This window comes from Phaseolus vulgaris, chromosome 11 (genome assembly GCF_000499845.2).
Source record: "Phaseolus vulgaris cultivar G19833 chromosome 11, P. vulgaris v2.0, whole genome shotgun sequence".
NCBI classification, from domain to species: domain Eukaryota; kingdom Viridiplantae; phylum Streptophyta; class Magnoliopsida; order Fabales; family Fabaceae; genus Phaseolus; species Phaseolus vulgaris.
Window position 1 is genome coordinate 53,360,089 of NC_023749.2, and position 17,753 is coordinate 53,377,841.

General features: G+C 34.9%; 3 protein-coding genes and 1 long non-coding RNA gene across 6 annotated transcripts; 2 read left to right on the top strand and 2 right to left on the bottom strand.

Moving 5' to 3' along the window:
* The first annotated feature begins 1,843 nt into the window (after positions 1–1,843).
* LOC137818246 (2-oxoglutarate-dependent dioxygenase frbJ) lies at positions 1,844–6,059 on the top strand. Of its 2 annotated transcripts, none has more exons than XM_068621549.1 (7): positions 1,844–2,139; positions 3,630–3,803; positions 3,890–3,982; positions 4,052–4,120; positions 4,934–5,140; positions 5,443–5,568; positions 5,675–6,059. In XM_068621549.1, the coding sequence occupies exons 1-7, from the start codon at positions 1,915–1,917 to the stop codon at positions 5,819–5,821; spliced, it is 1,041 nt and encodes a 346-aa protein (XP_068477650.1). In that variant the 5' UTR covers positions 1,844–1,914; the 3' UTR covers positions 5,822–6,059. The 2 variants fall into 2 exon arrangements, with proteins under 2 accessions (XP_068477650.1, XP_068477657.1); XM_068621556.1 differs by lacking the exon at positions 1,844–2,139 and adding an exon at positions 2,463–2,599.
* A 356-nt stretch (positions 6,060–6,415) lies between these two features.
* LOC137818262 (uncharacterized) lies at positions 6,416–9,391 on the bottom strand. Its single transcript, XR_011082050.1, has 2 exons — positions 9,348–9,391; positions 6,416–6,632 (listed from the first exon to the last, which is right to left on the bottom strand). It is a non-coding gene; the product is annotated as an uncharacterized lncRNA (long non-coding RNA).
* Positions 6,628–10,025, top strand: LOC137818225 (putative pentatricopeptide repeat-containing protein At3g08820). Its single transcript, XM_068621517.1, has 2 exons — positions 6,628–9,056; positions 9,686–10,025. The coding sequence occupies exon 1, from the start codon at positions 6,790–6,792 to the stop codon at positions 8,860–8,862; it is 2,073 nt and encodes a 690-aa protein (XP_068477618.1). The 5' UTR covers positions 6,628–6,789; the 3' UTR covers positions 8,863–9,056; positions 9,686–10,025.
* Positions 9,803–17,337, bottom strand: LOC137818234 (chaperone protein dnaJ GFA2, mitochondrial-like). Of its 2 annotated transcripts, none has more exons than XM_068621528.1 (18): positions 17,020–17,337; positions 16,849–16,939; positions 16,493–16,579; positions 16,222–16,304; positions 14,990–15,073; positions 14,832–14,870; positions 14,110–14,199; positions 13,618–13,668; positions 13,446–13,533; positions 13,291–13,355; positions 13,129–13,203; positions 12,717–12,789; positions 11,333–11,424; positions 11,171–11,242; positions 10,788–10,844; positions 10,652–10,700; positions 10,408–10,474; positions 9,803–10,273 (listed from the first exon to the last, which is right to left on the bottom strand). In XM_068621528.1, the coding sequence occupies exons 1-18, from the start codon at positions 17,089–17,091 to the stop codon at positions 10,177–10,179; spliced, it is 1,332 nt and encodes a 443-aa protein (XP_068477629.1). In that variant the 5' UTR covers positions 17,092–17,337; the 3' UTR covers positions 9,803–10,176. The 2 variants fall into 2 exon arrangements, with proteins under 2 accessions (XP_068477629.1, XP_068477638.1); XM_068621537.1 differs by having other exon boundaries at positions 16,867–16,939; positions 17,020–17,242.
* Between the last annotated feature and the right edge of the window lie 416 nt (positions 17,338–17,753).

Below are 17,753 nucleotides of genomic sequence, written 5' to 3' on the forward strand. Positions count from 1 at the left end.
TCGCAGACCGAGAGTGAACAAAAATGGTTTCTGAAAACAAAATGTCTGGGCTTTTCTTCCCTATATCTCTTTTTTGTGATTTTTTTATGGATGTGCCTCCTTAGTTGGGTGCAAACTATATATAAAAGTACTTGCGAGAATTTTGTTCTGAGTTTTTTAATCCAGTATGGACCTTTCATAAAATTGCATAAAGTATAGTGAAATTTCACAAATTTTGATAGATGATAGCCTGGGTTTGCACAAAATTTTTGAAAAATTCTCCTGGAATAATTTTTGTTGAAATTCCATTGTAGAATCTCGACTGAATTTGGGACAAAACACAACAATATTCAGGTCGAACGGATGAGTTATCACCTAGGAAAAAAATCAAACAATTGCACACACAAATGAACCTTCATTTCAATTCTGGCAGTGATGAATAAAATCTTTATTGCATATCTTGTGGAATAAATTTGGGGCTCAAATCTTAAGCAAAACTCAATACACACAATGAAGAATATCTTGTAAAAATTTCATACCAAAAGACCCAAGGAAAAAGGTGTAGTAAGTCCCAGACCGAGAGTGTACAAAACTGGTTTTCTGAAAACAAAACATCTTGGCTTTTCTTCCCTATATCTCCTTTTTGTGATTTGTTTATGGACATGCTTCCTTAGTTAGGTGCAAACAACATATGAAAGTACTTGCGTGAATTTGTCCCGAATTTTTCAACTCATATGGACCCATAATAAAATTGCAGAAAATAGGGTTAAGTTTCACAAACTCTGGTAGATGATAGCCTTGGTTTCCACAAAATTTTTGAAAAATTCTCCCAAAATAATTTTTTTTTCAAATTCCATGTAAGAATGTCGATTGAATTAGGACAAAACGCGAAAAATTTTAGGTCAAACGGATGAGTATTCTCCTAGAGAAAAATTCAAACAATTTAACACACAAACGAACCTTTCTTTCAGCCTTGACAGTGATGAATAAAAAAATTATTGCAAATCTTGTGAGACGAATTTAGAGCTCAAATCTCAGTCAAAACTCAATACACACAATAACAACTCCACACACACTCTAAGGAATGTCTGGTAAAAATTTCAAATCATAACACCCAAAAATTAAGATGGAATATGTGCCAAACCGAAAGCAAACAAAACTGAAAAACTTATTTTTTTAAAACAAACGTCCTATCTTTTCCTCCTTATATTTTTTATTTATTTATTAATGTACATGCCTCCTCTGAATCTGACATGTGTTTATGTAGGACAAATTTACCTACAAATATTAATCCATACACAAATTCGTATGTAATTCAAAATTTATCAACAAATTTTAATCCGTAATAATTCAAAATTTCAAATTCTTTTAAATAATATTAATAATTACAATTATTAAATTCAAAATCTAATTTATTCTTTATATCTTTAAATAAAGATTAAAACTTTGTATTTTTTTAATGAATAATCGATAGAAAAATGCCATCAGTTATTTATTAAACTTGGTATTAAGGTATACAAATTTAGGTTTTTTTAATTAAAATTTTACTTACCTCATCCATTTTCAATCTATATTGTTATAATATAGTTATTGTTTTAGTTAATAAAATATTATTTTCTTTTAGTTAGCAGAACAGTATCTTAAAATTCTACTTCTTATGTTTTTATATTACACACTAAATTGTATCTAATATATTAGCAAAGATGGATCCATCTTTTCTATGTCTCAAATTATTCATAGGAAAAAGCTTTGATATCATTCTTTTTGCCTGAAATTGTTCAAAATTATTATTATTATTATTATTATTATTATTATTATTATTATTATTATTATTATATATATATATATATACATACATATACACACACACGCAGCTTCTGTAGTCACTATTTGCAGTCCAAAGCTCTTCACTCTCCCGCCATCTCCCACTATTCAATGGATCTCCCTGTCATAGATCTCTCTCCCTGTCTCTCCGGCGACTGGGACCCACACCTCTGTGCCGAGGTCAGCCGCACGCTCAGGGAGACCGGCGCGCTGCTCGTGAAGGACCCTCGCTGCACCGTTCAGGACAACGATCGCTTCATTGATATGATGGAACACTACTTCTCCAAGCCCCAACACTTCAAACTCCTCCATGAGAGACCCCACTTGCATTACCAGGTAAAGGGTCGTTTTTTCTCTCCCAAAGTTTCGTTCTTCCAATCTAATTTGGAGCCATTCACGTTTTTTCCCTTCTGGGGTGTGCTCAATTTTTCAAACTCCTCCATGAGATACCCCACTTGCATTTCCGGGTAAAGGGTCTTTTTTTCTCTCCTAAAGTTTCCTTCTTCCAATGTAATTTGGAGCCATTCACGTTCTTTCCCTTCTGGGGTGTGCTCAATTTTTCGTTAGAGTACAGTAAACCTTATTCAGTAAAGGTATAATGAATAATCTAGAATTGAGAAAATCATCTTAGGCCATGTTTGGTTTAAAGTTTGCAAAGCGCTTCTGTGAATTCCAATACTGAGATGAAGAAGGGGAAAAAATGTTGCTTTTGCTTTTGAACTCTTTCAACTTTAATCCGATCATACAAGAAGATTGGGTTAAAGCTTTACTCAATTCTACTAAACAGGCCTTGAAGGTGAGAGTTGGTACTTCAATTTGATGTGAGAATAAACTGTTACAGCAAAGAATGAATTTATTGGAATATTACCCAATGATTTTCTTGTCAAATATCTTATATCCCCTTCTGGGGTGTGGTGGGGTTTTAGTTTTTCACTGGATTGAATCTATTGAGTAAAGGTAGAATGAATAATCTTAATCAGTTGTTGACATTAGGCATGAATATGTTGGAATATTACCTAATGGTCTTTTTTTATGAACTATCTCGTGTTGAGAAATCAATTGTTGATATTATATGGATGTGGGCAACGAATCATGAATGTGTTGGAATCAGTTCCCTTATCGTATTGCTGAGATCACAAGTGTCCTATGCTTTAGTCTCTGCTTCTATAAAATTCATAATTTATTCTTTCATTTTGAGAATTATTCTTCTTTTGCAAACTTGTCAATTTCCTTTTATTTTGCTATTTTATCACAATGATCTGAATGGAATCTCTTTTCCGCAGTTGGGAATGGAGGGGAAGTTTTATAAATGTAGAGATTCAAGTTACTAAGATATATGGTTTCGGTGACTAATTGTGAGTTTTCTTTTTTTGTGTGTGTGGAATTGGTCAAGTTTGAAGTTTTCTCCTTTCTTTTTATCTATGTAATTTGTGTTAAGTTTGGTTCCTTTTCTTCCTGGAATTGGCAAGATTTTTGGAAGATGTACTTGTGTCTGAATTTTTTTTTCTTTTAAATATGAATTATTGTTTTGGGCGAGAATTTAGTTGTAGAATATCTTTCTGTGGGGCTGTTCCAGATTCTTTTGGCTTGAGGTCCTTTATTGTTGGAGCAAATTGTGGAGATTTTACGAACAATGAAAATGGTAAATACAAGCATCGGTTTTGGAAACAGAAAAATGACCAACAGTGGTTTGGGTTTTCCTTCTGTTCTGTTGGATTTTGGAACATTTTATTTTAGTTTTTGTAATCTGATCCTGGCAGTTTTTATGGCAAAAAGAATCCTTAAGAAATGGTAATGATAAATGGTGTTTCAAATGGGTGTAACAGGTTGGGGTTACACCAGAGAAAGTTGAAGTTCCAAGAAGCTTGGTTGATGAAGAAATGCAAGAAAAACTGAAAGCAATGCCTAAAGAAAACCAGCCTCACACTCCTGTTGGGCCCGATCCCAAATGGCGATACTTTTGGAGGATCGGTCCACGACCGTCAAATACCCGTTTTCAGGTCTTATGCTTCTCATTTCTTATCTATAAAGAGAAAGAACAGATGCTACCTTGTTCATAGTCCTAATGTTCATCTAAACTATGCAGGAGCTGAATGCAGAGCCAGTAATACCAGAAGGTTTCCCTGAATGGAAAGAAACTATGGATTCCTGGGGATACAAAATGATAGCAGCAATTGAAGTCAGACATTTCTTTTTTTCTCATGTTATTTTTTATGTGGTGAACTAAATGTGCATATTTGTTCCTTAGGTTGTTGCTGAAATGGCAGCTATTGGATTTGGTCTTCCAAAGGATGCATTCACTTCTCTTATGAAGCTGGTGAGGACATCTATTGCTTCATGGCAATTAGTTACCTATAATAAGGCAAAAGAAAAGTATAACTGGAAATAAGTTGATTAAAGAACTTAGATCTCAAGACAAGTAAACATTTCAAGATAAATTTTAGCACAAAAATAATGTGAGACACAAATTCACAATTTCATCTCATTGATTATATTACTAACAGGCATTTCCTTTGGACACAGTGCATCATAGTAAGCATCTTTTATTAGTATTGTCCATTTTTCAACATGAAAGTAATGGTTCCTCAGTTTGTCAGCATTTTTTTTTGTCACATTTACAACCTTTTTTTATTTAATGTACTTACTATAATTTTTTGAGAGTTCTTGTTTAAAATTATATTTGTATCCAGCAAGACATGCATTTTTTTTACACCTTCAAAAGGAACAGGATGGTCTACATGTGCAATAGATATATTGCACGATCTCTTTTGTTAAAACAGGAAAGCACAAGTTCTGTAATAAAAGTATCAGTGCCTTACTTTTCCTGTTTAATAGAATGCTAGCCTTACCTAGACTGGTGCTTTATGCACTGGACTGCCACTTCTGTTACTTTTAATATCAAAAAAAGCATCTTTGAAACTTATTTTTTCCATGATATTGCCACCAAATGGGCTATACCTTATGCTTTTAAAAATGTCAGTATTTGCTAATACATTTTATTGGCCTATAACCATTATGAACAATTGAATGATAAGCTGAACCATATTCTTACTTTCATAGTTCAAGTAATTACAAGTAGAATTGAATGATGAGATTGTATAATGTATTTTCTCTCTTTACCATGTACTAGGGTCCACACCTGTTGGCGCCAACCGGGAGTGACCTTCAAAAATATGGCCAGGAGGGTACTATTTTTGCAGGATATCACTATGACCTTAACTTCCTAACTATTCATGGTAGAAGTAGATTTCCTGGTTTAAACATCTGGTTAAGAAATGGACAAAAAGTTGAAGTGAAGGTTCCAATAGGATGTCTTCTTATTCAGACAGGAAAACAGGTAAAATTCAAAATTACTAAAATTTGCTGATATTTCATGAAAAGGAAGTTAAAGTTTATATTGCAGCTTGAAACTGATACTTGATTTAAGTCCTCTCATATTTCCTGCCTTTCTGATGAAATAACCTTACAAATTTTCTAATTCTGTCTTTTCTTTTTTAAATTGTTTAGTTCAGCAATGATAGCTGTCTCATGATTTCTCTTTCATTTGAGATCAATATTTCACAGTCCTCTATGATAAGTATGTTGACTCTGCATTATAAATGTTCTTTTGTGTGTTTTCTTTTTGTTGTTTAAATATAGATAGAGTGGTTAACTGGAGGGGATTGCATAGCTGGCATGCATGAGGTTGTTGCCACAAAGAGAACACTTGATGCAATTAATTTAGCACAAGAGCAGAATCGTAGCTTATGGAGAGTCTCTTCAACGGTGAGTGAGGATGAATCAATGATTTTTTTCAAACTAGGAAAAAAGAGCTTTATAAAATTGACTTGTCAGAGTTATATTGGCTGATAACATTTGTCTGTGCATGTAGTTGTTTGCTCACATAGCATCAGATGCAGTTCTGAAGCCATTGGGACATTTTGCAGAGTTGCCACTTGCAACCAAATATCCACCCATGTGTGCAGGAGAATACGTTGAACAAGAGCTTGCAGTGATCAATCTCAAGGGAAAGAAATGAGAACTTTCATTGTTGAAGATCTTAATAAAAAGTTCTATAGATTTTTCTTAAACTGAATCATATTCACACAGCTTTTCTGGCTCACACTGGGGCAAGAAACTGAAAATTGTAGTTTCATTTTTGTTCCAAGAAATAGAACAATGTGAGCTTGCAAATGATCACTAATTGATTTCAATACACATGAAAAGTCTACATGCCTCAACATTTTATCTCTTTACAATGATATCATCGTTTCATATTTCCTTTGTGCAGTGCCACTAAATGGGTATATAAGATCAAGTCACCATTTTCATCATTTAAGAATTGTCTTCTTTCTGAAGTGATTCCTACTAAAACTATTTTACTGGTCTTTGGGTAAGCAAAACATCCACCGTTTCATGTTGGTTGAATGAAAAAAAGGCCTAAATTGTAAATACCGGTGCATGCATGCAGAACTGAAATAAATAAAAAGTACGTGAATGCATGCAGAACTGAAAATGAACACGAACATGAACACGGCAAATGGATAAAGAGGATAAACAACAATTGAAAAGTATGTAACACTTTAATTAGATCCAACATTGCAAGAAAACAAGATATGGGGCAATATCAATCATTCAGCAATTTATGAACTTACATAAAATAAAATAACCACAGAACCAAATAACATAACCCAAATTGAAATTTTTGAAACTAAACAATTGACAATGTGGTCAGTTGCCCAAAATGTTATACAATGAAAAGGGTAAGAAAATAAAAGGGTTAATTTAACACACCATTAGATGCAAAACCAGCAGTAACTATAACCCCTTTGGAACAGTGCTTGATAAACCTGCAAATGAAAATTTGCCACACAATTGGAAAACCATATTTCATAGAAGTACCCTGAAAACAGAAATCGAAAAGATGCGAACTTGGCATCATGGAAAGATCGACGAAGCATTTGGGTATGAGAGGGAGAAAGTAGGAAGGGCAATTAAAGTACGTGAATGCATGCAGAACAAAAAATGAACATAAACATGAACATGAACATGGGCTTGGAGCTAAAGAAATGTTTGGCTTCTGGCTTTCGGTGGTTGCAGGAAGTGAAGCAATGCCATTGTCGCCTTCTCCGACTTGGTCTCCACCACGACACCTTCCTCATCAACACCCTCTTGCGCTCTTCCCTCAACCTCCGCGCCACGCAATACGCCACCGTCGTTTTCGCCCAAACCCCCAACCCCAACATCTTTCTCTACAACACCCTCATCCGCGGCCTCGTCTCCAACGAAGCCTTCCACGAAGCCGTTTCGCTCTACGCTTCTATGCGCCAGCGCAGCGCCTTTGCCCCCGACAACTTCACCTTCCCCTTCGTCCTCAAAGCCTGCGCCAGGCTCAGGAACACCCACGTGGGTCTCACCATTCACTCTCTCGTGATCAGAACCGGGTTCGAAAAGGATGTGTTTGTTAACACCGGCCTCGTTTGTTTCTACTCCAAAAACGGGTTTTTGAGTCATGCGCGCCGGGTGTTTGATGAAATTCCTGAGAAGAATGTTGTGTCTTGGACTGCCATCATTTGTGGGTATGTTGAGTTTGGTTATTGTGAGGAGGCTGTTGGGTTATTTAGAGGGTTGCTGGAGATGGGTGTGAAGCCGGATAGTTTCACGTTGGTTCGGGTTTTGTATGCTTGTTCGAGGACGGGGGACTTGGCTAGTGGACGGTGGATTGATGGGTATATGAGGGAGACTGGATTGTGTGGGAATGTGTTTGTGGCAACCTCGTTGGTTGATATGTACACCAAGTGCGGGAGCATGGAGGAAGCACGGAGAGTGTTTGATGGGATGGTGGAGAGGGATGTTGTCTGTTGGAGTGCCTTGATTCAGGGGTATGCTGCCAATGGGATGCCGAAGAAAGCACTTGAGGTGTTTTTTGAGATGCAGAGGGAGAATGTGAGGCCAGATTGTTATGCCATGGTGGGGTTTCTTTCTGGATGTGCGAGGTTGGGGGCGTTGGAGTTGGGGAATTGGGCTAGGGGTTTGGTGGATGGCGATGAGTTCTTGTGTAATCCTGTGTTGGGTACCGCATTGATTGACTTTTATGCGAAATGTGGCAATGTGGCGCGGGCTGTGGAGGTTTTTAACAGCATGAGGAGAAAGGATTGTGTGGTATTCAATGCTGTTATTTCTGGGCTGGCTATGTGTGGACATGTTGGGGCTGCCTTTGGGGTGTTTAGCCAAATGGGAAAGGTGGGAATGCAGCCTGATGGGAACACTTTTGTTGGTTTGCTTTGTGGGTGTACTCATGCTGGTTTGGTTGATGATGGTCGGCGTTATTTTAATCGCATGAGTTGTGTTTTTGATGTGACTCCTACTATAGAGCATTATGGATGCATGGTGGATCTTTTGGCTCGTGCAGGTTTGTTGGTTGAGGCACGGGATTTGATCAAGAGTATGCCGATGAAGGCGAATGCTATTGTTTGGGGAGCACTGTTGGGAGGATGTAGGTTACATAAGGATACCCAATTGGCTGAACACGTGTTGATGCAGCTCATTGAGTTAGAACCGTGGAATTCAGGACATTATGTTCTCTTATCGAATATATATTCAGCAAGCCGTCGATGGGATGAAGCAGAAAAGATCAGATCAAGTTTGAGTCAGAAAGGGATGCAGAAATTACCTGGGTGTAGTTGGGTTGAAGTTGATGGGGTTGTTCATGAATTCCGAGTAGGGGACACTTCCCATCCTTTAACACACAAGATATATGAAAAACTTGAAAGTTTATTTAAGGACTTGAGAGAAGCTGGCTATAGTCCGACCACTGAGTTTGTGCTTTTTGATGTAGAAGAGGAGGAGAAGGAGTACTTCCTTGGCTGTCATAGTGAGAAGTTAGCTGTTGCATTTGCACTGATCAGTACCAGTGCCAAAGATGTGATTCGTGTTGTTAAAAACCTTCGTGTATGTGGTGATTGTCATGAAGCTATAAAACTTATTTCAAAAGTTACACACAGAGAGATCATTATTAGAGATAATAACAGATTCCATCATTTAAGTGAAGGCTCATGCTCTTGTCGGGATTATTGGTAAAAAAATTATATATGCATTGAGATGTGAAGTCTAAATTCAGTGTAATGCTGATGAGGGTATAGACTACATGTGATAGTTGGGAGCTCAGGAGTAGCAAAGTCTCAGCTTTTGAATCGGTTTGTGAAGAACGAATTCTGACTCACGAATCACAAACTTGTCAAGGCACAAATTTGGTACACTGCTGGTCAAGAAAGGTCCAACATTTTTCTACTTTGAGTTCATTTCCAAAGTTAGTTACTTTTTTTGTATTATTATGTGCTTTTGTGCCACAGTCTCACTCTGCTTGTGTTTAGCTGAAATTTTTATTTTTCTGAGGATAATGATTAAGAATACAACTATGATCTGAGAGGTCGAGATTGAGATCGGATAAGATCTTTTGAGATACAAAATGCAGCATAGTATTTAGTATAGTATAGTCAAACCAAAAGATATACGTGTGTGAATAATGATCCTTCAGCTAAATATGATAATCATCAAATGTTTACCATTTTGATGGCTTCTTTTGATGGGCTCAATTGCTGCATTTTTCTGCAATAGAAAAGGAAAGTTGTGATGAGTTTTAACCAAGGTTTTGAGCTTTTAACAAGCCAAATTTGTTGATTGCATGTATGCCCTTTATTGTGTTTCAATTTGCTAATTTCTTTTCTTTTAAACATTCTTTTTAAGATTTATGATCCAAAAGCTACTCCTGTTATGGTAGGAACAGAATTCAAGAAAGTTCGTAACAAGAAATAAACATAAGGATGGAAAGCCGTTGCTTAGTGTTAAGATATGGTTATTGGTTCCGAAAGCTTACAATGATAACTTTTCTTGTTATTTTCAGGTAACTGTGAAGATAAGATGAGCATGGTGTATAGATGCAGTGTGTTGGTTTTTCTGTTGAGGATCCTCAAATGAACATATAAGCAAAATGTGCATGGGAACATTTACCCACTGAATGTAAAAACAAAAATCCACTTTATAAGTAAGGTTTAGACTATGAAACAGGCCAAACTTAGACCCGGTGAAGGCTAGTTTAACCATGGTACAAAAAGAATGACAGTATGTGACTTCCACATCTGTTAAAAGAAAAAATATGTACAAAATTGACTACAATTCCATTTATGTATAGGCACAAGGGAATTATCTTCTAAATACTAATCTTTCAAATTTGGATTGTGATGTCACTTCTGACCAAAATATTACATACACTATGTGCATGACAGAAAGAAAAAAAAATCTTTATGCTCCTACAAAACTTCTAAAGCAGGTGAGTTCCCACCCAGTTGAGCATGACTTTGCCATCAATAAGTAGTGGAGATTCTGCAAATGTTTTCAACCAGAAGCTGAAGCACTTCTTCGTTTATCAAATTCCCCTTGCTCTTCCTTGGCAAACTCTTCAATCAACTCTCGTTGTCTCTGTGTCAGGTTTCTGTAATAACATTTAAAATACAGGCGTTTTATATTCTAAGCATCATCCATCATAGAACCTAAACATGTAGTACAAGGAGGAGCAAACAGAACATTGAAAATGATATACAATAAAACATGTAATGAGACACTCACGTTGGTATGTTGACATTAAAATGAACATATTGATCTCCAAATGTGTACGAATTTTTTGTCTTGATCCCTGTTAAAAGAATAAAGAAGACAAGAATGGTGAAAGAAATGTGCTTAATGGCTTACACTAGAAGGAAGCCTTTAAGAATTCATGCAGCATGATGTCTATACATCCCAAATGTATTAACTTGTCTCAAAAAATTAACAAAAACTCCCTGATTTCCCAAAAGGGTATTAAATTGCTTACCTTTCTTTTTCAAAACCACTTTCTGACCAGGTTGGGTGCCTGGACGAACCTGCCAAATAAGACCAATGAATCAAACTTCCCCAGTTACTGAAAGTGCCATATGAAATAATATTATGTATTGCCATATAATACTAACCTTAAGTACAACTTCTCCAGTAAGAGTTGGGACTTGAATAGTTCCCCCCAAAATCGCCTGAAACAAGTGCATACCAAATTTCCAGTATTTAGTTTAATTACAATAAAATCACTAAATGTAACATGAACAAGTAACTAGATGTTAGAGATCCAAAATATTGACAATAAACTTCCATCACCAACCATATCCACACCACCACCACCACTTCTATCTTTCATAAACCAAACCAAACACATGTCAACCCACACTCTCTTAGGGGCCTCAGTGGATGTAGTATAAACAACTATGTTGCCCCCAGACAATTATAATTTATAAACCATCCAGTTAAACACAGACACAAGTGGATTGCAACAAAACTCAACCAGAAAACTGCACAAAATTACCTGAGTGATACTTAAAACAGCATCCACGTGAATATCAGATCCTTCTCTGCGAAAAACAGGGTCTTCTCTAACCTGAAAAAATGACGGAAATAAAAATGTTTAGTTTAAAGTATTAACAATAAAAAAAGTGGCATCCAACTTCCAAACTATTGAATTAAGTACCTTGATAGTAACATAGAGATCACCATGATGATCTCTATCAGGATCTGCTCCACCAACTCCGAAAACCTTTATGGTCTCATTAGTGTCTATCCCTGAAATGTTAAAAACAAAATTAGCCAACTCATTCACAACACGACCAATGAAATAACAAGGGATGTGCATACCCCCGTACCTCAAAATCCCACACACATATAGCAACGCATAGATTAGGGTGGTTGGCACATTCCCTCCACAAAAATGATATTTTACAAAATTATTATTAAGTGGTTTAAGCTTAACGTAATCCTACAAAATCACCTAGAGGAATGTCTCTAGTCTAGTTAGTTACATATTGTGCTTTGCTAGTATCTCTAATTGATGTAAGGATTTGGGTTTTTCCCAATAAAATTAAATAATTTTTATTTTAAAATATTCTTCCTTTCATCTTACCTCTACACAGTTTGTATGTTTTCCCAATGTTAACTTGGGTTTCATGATCACTCGATTCATTGTATGGTTGTATTGTGTTATGAAAGAAAAAAATACAAAGAGAAATTCATTGCTGAACTAGATGCATATTTGAATGGTCAATCAATATGGCAAGGTCCAGGGAGAACCTCTTCAATATGAGGTGGTTTACAATATCATTGCCGATTCTTACTATTTAAATTTTTCATCAGGGAGATTTAGGCTGCGAGTTTGTATAATGATTTCAATATTAAGTACCAAAGTTTATGGTAGAAGGGTTATGGGTGCGGAGAAGACCGTAGATATGTAAAATATTAAAGTTGCTTGAGTTTCAGAATTTAAGGGAGCTATTGTGAATTTCCTTGATCAAATGCTGCCTCTATATTCCATTGATATATCATGACAGATGAATATCACGTTTAGAAGTGTATTACACAATTTGTACACTTCGATTTGTAAAATAGTATTACATAATAGAGATAGAGAGAGAGGCTAGCATTTTTTTATCCAATGGATTTTACTTTTTTTTATTTAATAAAATCTGTGGACACTAAAAAATAGAGAATGAACTATTACCCATCCAATATAAGAATTAAATGAATGGATAGGAAACCATTATTTTAGCAAAATGCATAGGATAGATATACCTAGGATGAATGATAGATAAAATGAATTATTTTGTCGGTCCTAGAAGAGATAGAGCCAACATTAGTACAGAATCTTCAACTTTGGTATCTAAATAAATTATTTAAAATTTATGGCTTCCCAGCTTTAATCGGACATAGGTATCTTTTTTCCTGCATGCTGGTATTATTATGATTATTATGTTTAGTGGGTAGATAGAGGAGTAGGCTAGCCTAGTTCTTGGGATGCCATATGCATATGACCTACATATCTAGTAGTAACAGCACATCTCAAAAAATTAAATAACAATTACCAGGCATAATATCCAACTTGACCGACTTCGTTCCTTTGACAACCTTCTCACCCCTGCAAGACTTGCAGAAATTCTGATACCAACAACAAAAGACAAAAAGTTACTATTTACAAATATATTCTCACAATTTTGTAATTAGTATGAAAAAACATCTTAGCCATAAGCTGTATTTAATCAACAAAGTGTCATTCAATGTATAATTTACTAAAGGGGAGGAAGGGGTAGTAGAAGAATAACTTTCAGAGATAGAATTCTGCCAAGCAGCAAGAATATAATAACATGAATAAGCAAGTTATGTGGATAACAATATCATTGAAACTCCATCCATCATATTTTCTGAACCGTAGCGCAAAATATGAAGAAAAAAAAGATTTAATATAACAAAAGAAAAAGAGGGCTATTTATACCATACCGATACAATTTTTCCAGTTCCCTTGCAGGTACCACAAGTACTCTCCATTCTGAATATGCCCGCTTGTACAAATAACTGAATGTTTCCCAAAATTATCAACTTAACAACACTTCACTAACTTAAACTTTATAAAAAGAAAGTTATTTTCAAGACAATACTGACCACTCCTGACCCTTTACACCGCTTACAAGTTTCAGGTCTTGTACCAGGAGGAACACCACTCCCACCTGCAATATTTCATTATGCAAAAGGTAGATTGAGAACTTCATTCCAATAGTAGTGATGGATAACAGTTTGGAGCTTTTTAATAAACATACCACAAGCATTACAAAGCATATCTGTTTCAAATGTTAAAGTTTTGGTGCACCCTTGTACAGCTTCCATAAAAGATAGCTCAATAGAAGTCTGAAAAAGAAATTATTTAGATGGCTTTGGTCAAACATCTCCTTAGCATACTTAAAATTGTCCACATGTGAAGAAAGAATGAACCTTCACATCCTCTCCGCCAATATTCTGATGGAAGAAGCTCTTGACAAAATCCTGTTCACCATTGAGAGTTAAAAAGAAGAACATTAGAGTTAAAATGTGGGATGAATGTCACAGGAAAGTTTATAGGCATTTATAGTTAATTAAAGACTACATAATTAGAAAAATATAGATTTCAGGTGAAAAGAAACTGATGCATAACCAAGCAACCAAATTAAAACGAAAATTTTGACTAAATTTTATCATATACATTTTTGTCTGGATAGTTAATAAATCATTAGATCATTTTGTCTTTAGATTGAATAAGTAATTGAATTCCATTTCTAAATCGTAAATTTTACAATTGAAATCAGAAACTAAAGACATTTTCTTATTACTATGGAGCATGAATGTAATTCCATATTTCAACAACAATGCAGAGCAACAAACAATGAAAGAAGTATCCCTAATAGACACGATCAATAAAATAAAAGGAAGAAACTACCAAGTCCTTACATGATCACGGAACATCTGCTCGAACGGATTGAAGCCACCCTCGCCTCCGAAACCAGTGCTTTGCTGGTTTACATAAGCATCATGACCAAGCTACATATTTATATTAAAAGGGAATGAAATGAATAATGCAGTTGAGACTTTAGAGAAAGCAACAATCCACTCAACAATTTTAAAATATTCATTTAACCAACAAACATGCACACCATGTATGAGAGGTACTAAAACATGAAATAAACCTAAACTTTTACTCATACAAAATATGAAATGCCGATACTGAGCATAAAAAGTGTAATATCAACAAAGCCAAAAATACCATTGGAAGTGTAGCAAAAATTTTCTAGAAAATGCATGATGTCTCGTTTTAGATTTTTGCAAGATATTAACTCAGCAAATATCAGCTTTTTAGAAATATCATCACTGTAGACAAGGAAAATTACCAAGGATAAGAGAATACTCTTATTATATTCCAACATAAAGTACAAATGTGCATGCTACCCACCCCCTTCCTCCATTTTTTTCTTCATAAGTATTCTTATAGAAATTTCTAATTCTCCATGAAGCAGAATTCCACTGAGTAAATCTTCATATTCCCTCTTTTTTCTTATTGCACTATGTCATGCACTAAAGTTCATGTACATTCATTCATCTTACAATGTATCCCAACTTAAAGAAAAATGTGTAACAGAAAAATTGAGAGCAGAACTAAAAAACTAGTGCTAAACCTGATTATACTGTTGTCGCCTTTCCTCATCCTTCAAAACCTACCTCACAAGAAAAAAGACAACAAACCAACAGTGAGCTAACTTAGTATATGAAAATTTCAAATAGACCTCAGGCTTTGGTACAAACGAAAATGAAAACAAAAGCAGCAAGAGTCCACCTCATATGCTATTGAAACTTCTTGAAACTTCTTTTCAGCTTCGGGATCATCTTTGTTTGTATCTGGATGGAGCCTTTTTGCAAGCTGCAGAACATGAAGAGAATTTTATAGAAAATAAAAATATATATACACATCATTTTAGAAAGGTAATTCCTATGCTGGCTAATCCTGTTTGATGACTTCATGTCAAAGTACAAAGAAGCAAAAAAAGTAAGGATGAACTGAAATACTTCACAATTGTGAAGCACAATACAAAATTGCATATTCAGATTATAAAGGCATATAAAACAAAATAACAACAATAGCCTCATTCTACTGGGAGAGATCACTATAAAGGGTAAATTGACCATTATAGTTGTCTTGTATAGCCTAGATTAGATATAAGGAACATGAACACCTTTCTTTTACAAACTCTTCCACAATACTTCTCTTGACACTTGATCATACACTTTTTCCAAGTAAAAAAACATGCAATTCTCTTCCTTTACTTTGATACCTTTCTATCAACCTCCACAGAAGATAATTACCTTTTGTTGTAGATCTTCTTAACAAAAATGAAAATTGATTCTCCGCAATCCTAGCCCCTTCTTTTGATCTAAGTTCAAACACTTTTTTCCAATAATTTCACAGTGCCTCATAAGTTTTATCTCTTTGTAACTTGTATAACTTTAAATATCTCACTTGTTCCTATATATAGGAACCAAAATATTCATCCTCCATTCATATGACATTTTCTTAAATCTCAAAATAATAAATGGTTCAAGGGAACCAAACAATACCCCGTTCTTTTACACATTTTCAAACTTCAATAAGAATTAACATTAGGATCAACAGTTTCACTATTATCTTACCAAACTGAAATTTTGTTCTAGTAAGCCAAAATTTTCTCAACCTTGAGTTTCTTCTAACCCTTCCATTTTACAAATTCTTATCCATCATTGAAAAAATTCACCAATCTCTTCTTCATCCCCTTCACTCCACCACCAAGATTCCTCGTATCTGCTCCACCTAAGATTACTTCAACAGCATGTGTAACCAGGAAGTGGGTCAGACAACTATCTATTTTTTTTCTATTTCTACCATCATATTTCTTACCTATCTATTTAATTCCTCATCCAAACAAATCATCAGTGAATTGATAAAGTTTAACCATGAAATGGGTAAGATAACTAAAGCCCACATATTTCAGTACCTAAATTCATGTATACTGACAATTCTAAGGAAAAACTTACCCCATAGTAAGCTTTCTTTATTTCAGAAGAACTTGCATTCTTACTCACACCAAGAATATCATAATAGTCTCTTGCCAAAAATGCTGTAATAGAATTTGAGGAAAACAAACAAGTCATCAACATGCATTCGGCAAATAACAAGTATGCATTCGGCAGCAAAGAGAGTATTGAATTGAGTGAAAGGTAAACGAACTTCAAACTCCTTCTGATTCCATTAAATTAATAGAAAAAATCAAGTCAAGTATGTGATGTATAATTTTAAAATTTATACCTGAGCCATGAATTAATCTAGATGCCTCCCAATATGTATTTGTCGCGCCCAATAATAACCATTTCTTCAGACTAACGCCACCTCCCACTGCAAATGGATAAAGAGGAGCAGGTGATCATAAACAACAATTGAAAAGTATGCAACATTAGATCCAGCATTGCAAGAAAACAAGATATGGATCAATAATCAATTCATTCAGCAATTTAAGAACTTACATAAAATAAAATAACCATAGAACCAAATAACATAACCCAAATTGAAAATGTTGAAACTAAACAATTGACAATTTGGTCAGTTTCCCAAAAAGTTATACAATGAAAAGGGTAAGAAAATAAAAGGGTTAATTTAACACACACCATTAGATGCAAAACTACCAGTAACTCTCGATGGATTGAAAGGCCTAGAGTTCAATGTCCTATAACCCCTTTGGAACACTGCTTGATAAACCTGCAAACGAAAATTTCCCGCACAATTGGAAAACCATATTTCATAGAAGTACACTGAAAAAAAATCGACAAGATGCGTACAGAATCGTTGGCATCACGGAAAGATCGACGAGCAAGGCGATTAATGAGAGTGACGCCTTGGGAGCGAACCATTTGGGTAATGACAGCGAGAAACTAGGAATACCAATTAAAAGGTTTTGGGAAATTTGGGATAATTAAACCTAGATAAACCCTAAATTGAGGGATTTTGATTAGGAAGGTTCTGGGAGGAGCAAGAAGAGAGGGGAAATGAACAGAAAGTGGCCCAACCGTGTGGGAGACAAGACAAACGGCTCCAACGTTGATGGAACTCTTGTGACTGTGTGGTTCCTGTCCGTACAAGTGTTTGGCTGCGGATTCACCTGCTTTTGTTTTTTTAACACATTTTAATTAATTCACCACTATTAAGGTAATTTGTTTGATTAATAATAGCAGTATATTTATTTATCTATAATTATAATATTTTTCATAATTATATTTAAAAATTAACCAACGAAAATAGAATAATAAAAATATTTATTTTTGTTTATTTAAAAAATTACCCTTTTTTTATTTTCCAACTATATCATTAGATAAAGTACCCACACTTCTAAATTATTTGCTTTTGTTTTAGCTTTATTCAGAAGACTCAAATAATTATTTTGACTAATTATTACTTCCTTATCTTTTCCACTTAAAACTTGCATGGAATATATATCAAATATCAGAGCAAATTTGGACATTTTTTTTTGTTTGTTAAGTGGTTCATAACAAACACTACAATAAATTTAAAAATT